Consider the following 11,959-nt stretch of genomic DNA (forward strand, 5'->3'; position numbering starts at 1 on the left):
ATATGACATGGAGCTCTTATCAAGATCACCAAGTCAAGTGGGGTTTTGTGCATAACACAAGTTGAAGAAGAGCCGAGCCGCCTGATGGGAGATAGAGAGAGAGAGAGAGAGAGTCTATTGAGACGGCCAATCTAGTCTTTGATCACATAAAATACTTCTTCCCATTGGTTTAGATCTACATTCACATAAAACTACCACTACCTCACTCTGACACTCTTCCCAAGTTGCTCTACTTTCCTTGTTCATTGCTTCCTACCCTACCCCTATTACTTGTCTCTCGTAAATTCAAAGACAAATTTTTTTAACAAAATTTTTATAATATCTTATTGTGATTCGTATTTTTTATGATGGTATCTACTACACCGCGAGTGACCAGTAATTTTTATAACCAAAATGATGATTTTTCTTATTTGGTAACATTTTTCAAAATCCTACTCTCTTGACAAAGTACTACCATTCTTATCTAGAAATCCACACGTTTCTTCAAACTTGGTCCCGTCTATTGATTGGATCTATTGGGAGGGTAGTCTCTTGTTGCAATAAAAAAATGCTAATGTGGGTAGTCTCTTGTTGACCCTTTCTTGCTCTCTCTCTACTTCTTTATTGACTCTTTTTCTCTCTATAGAGTACTATATAAAGTTCACTTCTTTACTCTTTCTTTTCTCTCTCTATCTCTGTACTATTAGTCTATTAGAACCATAAACACTAAGATACCAACAAATTCTACTCATCTTCCAAAAAAAACCCAAACCTATCCAAAACTGAAATCATCAAGAAGATGAAGTTTGGGAAAGAATTCAAGTCTCAAATGATACCAGAATGGCATGAAGCTTACATGAATTATGATTATCTCAAATCACTCCTCAAAGATATCCATAATTTCAAACTCAAAACTAAACCTAAGGTTAGTGTTAAAGGCACCCCAAAAAGAACCATGACAATGTATAGAGCTTTTAGTGGTCTTACAAGAAGATACAGCAATCTTACCAGTCCTTCTACTGACCACCTAGGTCATCATCATCATCATCATGACATTGAAGATCAAGTCATACTAGTCAACGCTGTTGACCATAATCATGTTGATGATGGGTTGACTGATTTTCATCATCATCATCATCAATATGAGTATGAGACAAAGTTCTTGAGGTCAACTGAAGATGGGGGTGAATATGAACTTGTGTTTTTTAGAAGACTTGATGATGAATTTAACAAAGTTAATAAGTTCTATAAAGATCAAGTTGATGAGGTATTGAAAGAAGCTGATTTGTTGAATAAACAGATGGATGCTTTGATTGCTTTTAGAATCAAGGTTGACAATCCTGATGAGATTATGATGATGAATAATAGTCCTCAACATTTTTCCGTCGAACTAACTAGGCTTGCTTCCGGTATCGCTGCTTCTGCCGCTGCTGTGTCCCTGTCGCCACCCACTGGTGCCAGAACCAACACCGTTCCGTCTCCGGTCGGTGTCCATGTAGAAGGTACGAGATAACTTTTTTTTTTCTTGAGAAATCGAATCCGATCTACGTTAGTCATTACAAGGCATTGATACGTCATTAACATGTCATAAGCACGATAACCACTTAAGACTAATAACTAAAGGGGTCTAAAACCCAACAACATAGAAACTAAAGCCTGACAAACTTATTACTACATTATTTATATTTTTAATAACTCAAATTTAATGATCATGAATTTCATCTTTTCTGCAAATCGAATTTGAGACTTCTAAGAATTTTTTGGAGTTTACGTCAACGCTATCTTTTTCGAAGTTTTACTTTCGAAGTTTTACTTAGAAGCTGATGTGACATTACGTTGACCACGTAACTAGTTTCATCAATCATCCTTTAGACCTTTGAAGTTGTTTAACCCCTTATTTATAGGCCCAATGGGCCATAACTATTACTACCTTAGTGACTTTAAAGGGCCCAGTAGAGGCTCTATGAAATTATGAATTGCTATAGGTCTCCTTATTTCAAGTGCATCCCCACAAAATTTGTTTAGACGCGCTTAAAAATATGAGAAGCGCCTTACAGAATTTGCGTCGACTTATATTCTAATATTGAATTTGTGTCAGTGGTGCATATGGATGCCATAGAAGAGATTGAACAAGGCAAAAACGAAGGACTATCGGACGAATCAGGCGATGACACCATTGTTAATGTCACAGATGGTGTTAGCCATAACAGTACTATTGCTGAAACAAAGCCGAAAAGCACCATGAAAGCCTCTAGACCAGCTTCTTTACATGTTCTTAACCGTGTAACGTTGAACAACACACTCGAAACACCAAGATCAACTATAAAAGGGTTACTAAATGTTAACAAGGACAAAGAACTAACATTTGGAAGAGAGGATTTAAGAAAAGTTGAAGAACAACTTCAACGAGCTTTCGTCGAATTCTATCAGAAGCTTAGACTTCTAAAGAGCTACAGCTTTATGAACCTCTTAGCATTTTCAAAGATCATGAAGAAATATGACAAGGTAGAATTTTGTACTTATATGACTTCAATTTGAACTAGTACTCAAGTTCATGACAAAGTTCATTATATCTTAAAGAAGTCTTCTTCTTTTTCTTACTTATACAAATAGATAGCTTCAAGAAATGCGAAGAAATCGTACTTCCACATGGTTGACAACTCCTACCTTGGCAGTTCTGATGAGGTAAACATTTCGGTTTGACTCACTTATTATGTATATAAGATATGTCAAATGTAGCTTGTTTATGTGAAATACTTAAAACTTATTAACCTTGATATTGCCGTTCATCGAAAAAGGTTGCTAGGCTCATGGAGAGAGTGGAAGTTACATTCATAAAACATTTCACGAACGCAAATCGTGGTAAAGGCATACGAATCTTGAGACCGCAAGCAAAGAGAGAACGGCATAGAGTAACATTTGCCTTAGGTATAAGATTCACTCCAAGTAGAATTGATAATCGCCTTGAAAATCTTTCCTCTCTATTACATTTGGAGAGACCCACATTAGGTTGATTTGTTTGAACTGTTTTTCAGGTTTATTTTCGGGTTGTACGTTAGCTCTCCTACTAGCTCTGATCTTGAATATAGTTATTAAAAAAATCACACATAAGCAAGGAAGTACTCAATACATGGAAAACTTATTTCCCCTTTATAGGTAAGTACTTAAAAGTTAAAACCTTTACTCTGAGCTATTCTATTCTTACTTTCTTAGGCTGCATCATCTATCTCTGAAATTGTGAATTTCTCGACTTGTTCAGTTTATTCGGGTTCGTTGTGTTACATATGCTTATGTATGCAATGAATGTATATGCTTGGAGACGATACCGAGTAAACTATTCATTTATATTTGGATTCAAGCAAGGGACGGAATTGGGTTATCGAGAAGTTTTTCTCCTTAGCTCAGCTCTAGCAACACTAGCATTAGCGAGCGTTCTTGCGAATCTTGATATGGAAATGGACAAAGAAACCATGGACTACAAGAAAATTACTGAATTAATCCCTCTTCTTCTTCTTATAGTAAGATACTATAAAACTTGAATAAATTAATCGATCTCTTCTTTCACATTTATATAGAATTTCATTTGTTGATTTAGCTAACCAACATGAAACTTACTCTGTCTATGCAGCTAGTTACTGTTGTAACATTTTGCCCGTTCAATATCATATATCGTTCAAGTCGTTTTTTCTTAATTCGATGTGCATTTCATTGTCTTTGTGCTCCTCTTTACAAGGTAAATAGCGAAAATAGCTTGTACGAAACAATATTATGTTTATGTATATATAGTAATAACACATACTTATAATCCTTTTTCTGTTTGCTCAGGTTCTCCTACCCGATTTCTTCTTAGCCGATCAGTTAACTAGCCAGGTTCGACCATTACTTCTAAGGGTCGTCAGATTGAATGACATATATTTGATATCTCTGGGTTGCTTGAACTAAATGAATGATCTCTCTAATATTCTTTCAGGTCCAAGCTATCAGAAGTCTCGAGTTCTACATTTGCTACTACGGTTGGGGTGATTATACACACAGGAAGCATAGGTGCAAATTTAACGATACTTACAATGTTTTCTACTTCATCATCGCTACAATACCATATTGGTTTCGTTTACTTCAGGTTTGTTACTTTTCTTTTCCATTAGAAATTCTTCACCAGAGCCAAATATCTCATGTACATTGCACTTAGTCCCACATTGCTTACAAAGACCTTCCAGACCTTGTCTCGTATTGTTACATATGGGCTAAAGTCTAAACCTTTCGATTGGTTTGCGGCTATATCGGTCTAGTTGATAGTTCCGGGATGGACCATGTGGTCTAGGGTAGTCGCAATTCAAGAGAAAAGGGTCTCCGCCCAAACCCACAATTTTATTTGTCAAAGCTTTTAATTTGTGTCATTCCCCGCATGTACTCATCGTAGTTTGGTCTATTCACAGTGCCTACGACGAGCCTTTGAAGAGAAAGATCGAATGCAAGGATATAATGCATTGAAATACTTCTCGACGATTGTTGCTGTCCTTACAAGGACGGCTTATAGTCGGCAAGACACAACAACATGGTTGGTTATGGCGTGGATTAGTTCGGCAATTGCAGCACTTGTTAGTACTTATTGGGACATTGTTATTGATTGGGGTCTTCTACAGAAGAACTCCAAGAACCGTTGGCTACGAGATAAACTCCTCGTCTCACAAAAGAGTGTTTACTTTGGAGCCATTGTAAGTAACTAAGCTATTCCACATAGAGATATCTAACCCCGTTCGACAACTTCGACATTCTTAAACAATTTCTTCGAAAATGCAGGTCTTGAATATCTTGTTGAGATTTGCTTGGTTGCAAACTGTGTTAAATCTTCAAGTTTCTTTCTTACATAAGGAAGCTTTGATAGCAATCGTCGCCAGTCTAGAGATCATTCGTCGTGGCATGTGGAATTTTTTTAGGTAAGCTTACGATTCAAAATATTCATCAACCAAACTTTTCATTATTAAGAACTAACATGATATTCTCATGAATAGGTTGGAAAATGAGCACTTGAATAATGTGGGTAAGTATCGAGCTTTCAAGTCCGTACCTCTTCCTTTCAACTACGATGAAGATGACGATAAGGATGAATAAGTAGTACGAGCAATTCGTCATCAAAAAACTTAAAGAAAGAATCAAGCTTAGTGAAATCTCTGATCGAATTGTTTTGGATAGATAAACATAAGTGTAGCTAGTGATTGTTTTGTTTGTATATTAGTACAAAAAATTCAAGATTTGAATTTGAAATTCTTAAGAAGAATCAAGTGCATATTGGCAGTTTTACAATTTATTCATAACTTAGACATGAACTAAAACAGAACAAAGAACAACAAAGAAAAGACACTGTACCATTCAAACTGCTTCGAACTGTTGACTAATCCAATATACACAATTTTAGCTCGTACAAAACTAACAAAGTTCGTATACACCGACATGCTTGTATCGAAGATCAGACGATCTACATGAGAATATCCTATTATCTGCTTACTTATACGAGTACTGAGTATTTCGTTAAAGGGCAACGAATGATCCTTGAGAAAGAGCTAATACTTCTAGGGTTTGATCATTTTCTTCTAATAATTCCATACTAGATGATATACAATTGAAGTAAAAAACTGTACTCATCATAGAATCAATAAGAACCACAAATGAATACATAATCACTAATAAAGGACCTTCCCATATTCTTGAAGATCCATCTCCATAGCTCAGAGTTTTCACTCTATGTTCAAACAATCCCTCAACAAATGCCATTCCGATTGTCGATCCAAGAAAAATCGAAAGACCCACTTGAGTCTGGCCTTGAATTAGAATACCAGACCTAAGCAACGCTTTCGGCCCTGAAACAACTTCTAAAACAGAAACAACAATGGCAAGATTGCATACGATAATTGCATTACCAAATATGATCGAAAAAATCAGCCCAATTGTCATTGCAGGATATATGATCATTTCCGACGAACAACCAAAAACTGCGAAAATGTTGCAAACTACTATAAGAAGAACAAGAAACATAGCTAAGCAACCGACGATTACCATACAAACCCATGTATAAGTAGAAACAAGACGTACCCAAATCTTGAAAATGATAGTAAAGAACTTGAACAAATCGAATTTTCTTCGAAGATAAGTGGAATCTATAGAACAAACAATGGCTGCTTTCGATAATAATGAGAATGTGATATAGATAGGGAAACAGAAGATCGAAGAAAGGGTCATTTCGGATAAACGTTGACAAGACGATTTGATAAAAGATTTCAAAGGTAGTCCACTAGATTTTGCAATCAATAGAAGTCTAATAGTTAGTCTCTTGGTGATTGATTTATCAACTAAGATATTAGATAGAACAAAAATAGAAACAGGGCAAATTAGTAAAGCAGCAATAATCATGAAATTAGAAGAATTATATCGAAGAATCCTAATTGTTTCTTGCAAAATTTCTAATGCATTCATTGAATTAAACTGTTGATTAATGCAAAAACTTCTTCGGGTAGTTAAATCTGATGATTTAAACTCATTTCTCTGTGATTCTAACTCTTCTTTAACTCCAACTCCATTGATAAAGGATTCTTCTAACTCAATTTTTTGATTAGAACTCCTCATCTTTAAATTAGATCTTCAAGAAGAAATCATGAATGTAAACTATTCACCAAAAAGAAACAAACTTTGATAGTTCAAGTTCTACCTGAATTGTGGGTGATGGTTCACTTCAGTGTGAGTAATGACCAGATCTGGCAGATTCTTCTTACTGAGTGATGGCCACAGAGAGAGAGAGAGAGAGAGAGAGAGAGAGAGAGAGAGAGAGAGAGTTAATTAAGAAGTATAGCATAATTTGAGGCAAGTTCACGTGAGCATTTTCATGGCAGAGAAATAAAAAATTAATGTGAGTTTGAAATCAATTGGTAGGGGAAAACAGAACAGCTGGGGCAGAGGAGATTAGGATTCCGAAAAGGAAAGTGTTTAGGGGCATAACTAGTTTTACCTTGGGTACACACCATCCGTCTTTGACTTGGTCCAAGACTTTGTTCAAGAAGGCGAGTAGCCGCGGGAGATGGGCGAATGCTCTCTCTTTCGCTAACCGAGTAACTCTTCCTCTCTCTCTCTCTCTCTCTCTCTCGCAATATTAGGGTTTCGGTCGATGGTAGAGTTTTTATGAATGGCTATTAGATAGGCTACACCAGTTATGCAAGTACATCACACTACCACCGATAAAACACTACTGGTGGTTACATTGACAAATGTCTTATCAGTTAAACAAAAAGTTATTTTCTTTTCAAATATGGCAAAAGGAAACCTACATCAACAGAGATCGTCTGAGAAGTACTCCCTTCTTTTTCTCTTTTGTCTAAAGAAAGGTGAAAAGGAAACAAAAATCAATGGTTAAAGATGACTAATAATTTTTTTTAAAAAGGGGTTATTTGGAAGCGGGTCATCTCTGAGGGGGTGATATTTGGTAAATTATAAATTTTAGGGAGCCAAAATGGAATAAACCCATTAGAAGGAATTACTAGTCTGTATGAGCTTGAATAGAGCGACAAAGTTGAAGGGTACTCCGACGGTCGTTGTGATATCAAAGGCACTCCCGTCGATAGAATTGAAGGTACTCCGTCCGTTGTAACTAATTCTCTCTCTCTCTCTACTAAAAAGTTTTAGCTTTTCCAGCATCATCTTTCGTATATCTACTTCTCTTGTCATCTCTATCTTTATATAACAAGAAGACCTTCTGAGTCGCCCTCTTCTCTATTGGGGATACTGGTCTCTCTCTCTCTCTCTCTCTCTCTCTCTAAGGGTTTTAGTATATTGTCGTTAGATATCGGAACTTGTAGTAAGGAGACATTGTTTGTTAATTTTGCAAGCAAAGAAGTTTATTAAAACATGTTTGTTAAAATTTCTAAGAGAGAAGCAAGGGAGAGTAGTAGTATTATATACATATGTTGATTTTCCCCACCTTCCCTTGGATTTATTTAGGATCACCCCACATTCACGAAGAATCATATTTTCCCTCAGAAAATCGTATTCCATTCTCGTTCGCCAAACTCATGGCCTTAGGGTGTCTTACCAATTAGATCCTATAATGAAAATTTAGGCTTCTACTTTGTTTTGATTTTTTGTATGTTGCAGGGGACATGAGTCAAATGGATAGTGATAAACAGCTAAAAATTCAGAAATTTGAAGAATTTGTTGATCGCCGTTTGAAGCCTGATCTTGTTCGAGCTGTTGCTGAACGGTATATTCTGCCGTCCTCTCTTCCTCCATTATCTCTTTAACTTCTATTATTGGGGTCTGAACTGAAATTTTACTTCTACGAAAATGATAACAGTGTGGTAATCTTAGTTTCCCAGTAGGGAAATATGTTCACTAAAATAGTCAGAAGTTGAATGCTCTACATCAACGAGCGGCTTGTGTCACGAACTAATACCCGAGCCTAGTCGCATACAAACGGCTTGTTTCACGATCTAATACGAGCCTAGTCGTATACTCGCATACTGTATGAACTTAGAGAGTTTCTTACTATAGATGTACCCCGTTTCCCATGAAAATCTGGTTGCTTGCATTATCCTATTTTTCGCTTATCCGTTCAGTTTGATAGGCAGAAGTTGGACGCTCTGACGAGACACGTATCTGAATCTCTTCTTTCTTACTTATGTTATATCTTTTCCTATGCTTCTTAAATTTTATCTCTCGATGAACTAGATAGCTTATCCGTTTAAAGATTTAGTCTGATAAATCTACAGAAACCCGAAATAAAGTCAAAATAGAGAATCTTGACAGAGATGAGTGGAAAGTTGTTCAGAACGCAAAGGTTTTCAAAGTCATATATGTTCTGACAGTTAGAAGGACAGCTAGATGAAGGCCTCATTACTTTTTGATCAGTTTCATCTCATAGACCATTTTTCCTTGCCAAACCGAGATTATTTGTCAAGATCTTAGGCGTTTATAAATAAGCATGAGTGTACCATTTTTCCTTGTCATCCATGTTGATACCTGAAAAATTCGACTTCTGTTGCCTAGATTGTCTGATCTGGAAAAGTATGTTATCCTTCTGAGCGAGTCATGATAAGTTGAATAGGATCAACTAAGTCAATAATTCAGTGATTTGCATCGACGCCTGGCATGTTCAGTATGTGCTAGCTCAAGCACTTGAGTGCCTTGGGATTTTTAAATAAGTTGACCACTGCATGATTCTTTTTACACTAGTTATGGAGTTACGATGACGCCGGTTGACTGTTTCGGTCGTGTTATTTCAGAATTGGTTTGTTCAAATCTTATTCAAAATTACTTGTATTTAGTTGAAGAAAAACAGATATTTGTTTCATGAAGCTAATTCTGTATTGCTTATATTGCAGGGACAAAGTTTTCGAGCAGCAAAAAGTTTTGTATCCGTTTGATATTCTATTTTTTTCTCCATATTTTCCTCTAACACAATACGTTATTAGAATCACAGAGCGAATAGCTTGATTCTCCTGCTTTTAGCTAACGAATCCTACAATTTCATGAACATAACGTATCACCTCAGTTTGCTTCTCCAGCAAAAAGTTTTGTATCCGTTAGGAATCATGATTTCTGAATTAACAGTAGGAGGTACTACTAAAACGGAGGAAAAAAAAAGAGTAGGAAGATGAATATTGTACCATTCACTACTTTAAGTTATCACTCTGCCTCTCTGAGTAGCCATATGACCACCAACTCATCTGGGTTAGTAAAAGAGGTTGGAAGCAATGCAGTATTTTTTTAATCTTCCAGGCCATCTGAGAGGACTTAGCACTGTACTGTGTATTGTCCTCCAAGCAACCTTGAACTGTTACACAGTTTCTATTAATTTAGAAAGGAAAGTTAATGGCCCTATTCGATAATTTGGATACATAGACTGTTTGTTGATTCTTAACCTCCAGCATTATATTCAAGCTCGGATCTAAAGAGGAATATAGAGAATTTGGAAAAGAATGCGGTGACTAACTTGCGTACGTTGGTCAATCTTGGTTCTGAGGTGTACCTGCAAGCTGATGTGTATGTTTTCAGACAGGCATCTCTCTTGATCATCTTGCATATGCTTTCATTTAATATTTTTGTATCAAAGCATCGGGCATGCCATTAGAAAATTATGTGAAACCTATTACTCGGTCGAGTAAGGTCGAATGGCCACTACTGGTCATGGGTTATTGACTTTAAGGCTTAAGCAGATCGATTCGCTATGATTTAATTTTAAGTCTGGCGAGGAAGGATTCTTGTTTGTGCCTTAGGTAAGTTATCTGATATTAAGTAGTTTGAGTTTGTTGGTTCTGACTTGAGTAGGGTCGAGTACTGAGGTAGCCGTGCCCCTGAGAAATTAGGGAGAACCCGACCATGTATGTTAAATATTTATGTGTGCAAAACTTTTCTTGATGTTATGAAGAGACAAAGAAAATATAGAAAGAGAGAAAGGGAAGAAAGAGAGCGATGGAGCAGAATAGCTGATTCAGATTGCTGCTCGAGAAGCAGTTAGTCAAATACCGGCGGGACACGTATTTGTCTCCCTCTCTGTAGAATGAAAGTAGAAAGCCTCACTCTCTCGATTTATCCGTTTTCTTTGTGAGGGGAACCTAGTAGTTTACCTGAGTTGTGTCAAGAACCTGGCTGACTCGATATAAACCCAGTGAACTCATTTATTTCAAATTTATTCACGATCCAAATGCATAGATCCAGTTGATTGTTGTCTCTTTCACTAATGCTTCTAATAAGGCAAGAATTAATCTGTTGGATATCCTCTAACTATTTTAATGTTGTGATTTTTTTTCCATTTTTTCATCTCAAATACAGGCCAGATACAAGACATATATTCGTCGATGTTGGTCTTGGATTTCATGTGGAGTTCACTTGGTCTGAAGCTATAGAGTTCATATCAGTCAAGGAAGCAAGATTAGCTAAGTATGTAGAACTTTTGCTCATACTAGCTTTCTGCCATTTCTTATGCCCTTGCTTATCTGAAAACCCATTTAACTTGTGAAATTGTAATGATCCAACAATTAAAAGCTTATAATGTATCTGTTATTGTGAAGGTATGTATTATAAAGTCCAAAATGGAACAAAATTATAGATCAATTGATGAACTAATCAACTCATAAACATGATACTGTTAGTTGGAAATGCTCTTTTCTTTGTCCGAGTTAGTATGGTTAGACATGTCTAGATCCATGTTTCTTTTTCAAACAAGAAAGATCTTTGTTTTTGGAAACTTAGTGAAGGTTGACTTCTGAGTAGAGTCATTTTGTGATTGCAGGAAAATTGAAGAGTACACTCACCTAATTGCATCCATTAAAGCGCGAATCAAGTTGGTAAGTGTATTTTTGTACTTGTATTCATTATATTGAGCTTAAACTGTGTATTAACTATTAAGTCTGAGGTAGGCAAACTTTAGTAGATGGTATCGGATATCATACCATATTGGCAAATGGGTGATGTGTTATGACTGATATGTAGGGTGTAATCAAAGAAGAAACCCCATGAGTGAGTGTAGTCCCACATTGACAAAACAGAAGCCTCGTCGCCGAAAACATAAAGATGTATTCTCAGTTTTTTAATAACGATGAGTGTTTACGCAGGTCTGTGAAGGTATACGTGAGCTGCTCGAAAGTCCAGCAGACTGATGTGAAGGAAAATTTCAAATTGGAGCACAGCTTGATGGTACAGAACATTTCAAGGCCAAACTCTGCTATTCTAAAACCGGTTCTCTTTTTCTTATGTTAAACAAGAATCTCTCCCTTTTTTGGGGGCTTATTCAATTGGAGTTAGAGAAAAAGAGGTGGAGAGAGAGAACTAAACCAATCTTGAATTCTTGATGTTAGTTTATGTCTAATTTTACACGGATGTAACAAATTTTGTGCATCTTATTCAATTGTGGTGGGCTTTTAGAGCCACAAATCTTTTCAGCACATTTTAGGGTCACGGATATTTGGACTCCGTTAAAACGTCAGAAAACTGTTAA

At 36.3% G+C, this 11,959-nt stretch overlaps 3 protein-coding genes across 4 annotated transcripts; 2 read left to right on the forward strand and 1 right to left on the reverse strand.

Moving 5' to 3' along the window:
- The first annotated feature begins 30 nt into the window (after window positions 1-30).
- Window positions 31-5,283, forward strand: LOC147553059 (phosphate transporter PHO1 homolog 3-like). Its single transcript, XM_086668820.1, has 12 exons — window positions 31-1,481; window positions 2,078-2,484; window positions 2,593-2,664; window positions 2,778-2,907; window positions 3,015-3,135; window positions 3,239-3,497; window positions 3,608-3,712; window positions 3,805-3,849; window positions 3,950-4,099; window positions 4,416-4,694; window positions 4,780-4,916; window positions 4,992-5,283. The coding sequence occupies exons 1-12, from the start codon at window positions 779-781 to the stop codon at window positions 5,089-5,091; spliced, it is 2,508 nt and encodes an 835-aa protein (XP_086524946.1). The 5' UTR covers window positions 31-778; the 3' UTR covers window positions 5,092-5,283.
- Window positions 5,257-6,836, reverse strand: LOC147553060 (uncharacterized). The gene has a single exon (XM_086668821.1). It carries the CDS (start codon window positions 6,598-6,600, stop codon window positions 5,509-5,511), a length of 1,092 nt encoding a protein of 363 aa, XP_086524947.1. The 5' UTR covers window positions 6,601-6,836; the 3' UTR covers window positions 5,257-5,508.
- Window positions 6,837-7,434: 598 nt separating this feature from the next.
- On the forward strand, window positions 7,435-11,906 carry LOC147553061 (uncharacterized). Of its 2 annotated transcripts, none has more exons than XM_086668824.1 (7): window positions 7,435-7,597; window positions 8,119-8,224; window positions 9,345-9,374; window positions 9,904-10,005; window positions 10,795-10,902; window positions 11,255-11,309; window positions 11,577-11,906. In XM_086668824.1, exons 2-7 carry the CDS (start codon window positions 8,124-8,126, stop codon window positions 11,619-11,621), a joined length of 441 nt encoding a protein of 146 aa, XP_086524950.1. In that variant the 5' UTR covers window positions 7,435-7,597; window positions 8,119-8,123; the 3' UTR covers window positions 11,622-11,906. The 2 variants fall into 2 exon arrangements, with proteins under 2 accessions (XP_086524950.1, XP_086524949.1); XM_086668823.1 differs by having other exon boundaries at window positions 7,531-7,670.
- The last annotated feature ends 53 nt before the right edge of the window (window positions 11,907-11,959 follow it).

This window comes from Eschscholzia californica, unplaced genomic scaffold (genome assembly GCF_041429995.1).
Source record: "Eschscholzia californica isolate CP2 unplaced genomic scaffold, dmEscCali1.0.p SCAF_3, whole genome shotgun sequence".
Classification (NCBI taxonomy): domain Eukaryota; kingdom Viridiplantae; phylum Streptophyta; class Magnoliopsida; order Ranunculales; family Papaveraceae; genus Eschscholzia; species Eschscholzia californica.

Bases quoted from the DNA above. Each gene is read 5' to 3' on its own strand.
- LOC147553059 (XM_086668820.1), top strand. From the start codon at position 779: ATGAAGTTTGGGAAAGAATTCAAGTCTCAAATGATACCAGAATGGCAT. The intron at 3,136-3,238 runs GTAAGTACTTAA...CGACTTGTTCAG, and splicing joins AACTTATTTCCCCTTTATAG to TTTATTCGGGTTCGTTGTGT. The intron at 4,695-4,779 runs GTAAGTAACTAA...TCGAAAATGCAG, and splicing joins GTGTTTACTTTGGAGCCATT to GTCTTGAATATCTTGTTGAG.
- LOC147553060 (XM_086668821.1), bottom strand. From the start codon at position 6,600: ATGAGGAGTTCTAATCAAAAAATTGAGTTAGAAGAATCCTTTATCAAT.
- LOC147553061 (XM_086668824.1), top strand. From the start codon at position 8,124: ATGAGTCAAATGGATAGTGATAAACAGCTAAAAATTCAGAAATTTGAA. The intron at 9,375-9,903 runs GTATCCGTTTGA...ATTATATTCAAG, and splicing joins TTCGAGCAGCAAAAAGTTTT to CTCGGATCTAAAGAGGAATA. The intron at 10,006-10,794 runs GTATGTTTTCAG...TCTCAAATACAG, and splicing joins GTGTACCTGCAAGCTGATGT to GCCAGATACAAGACATATAT.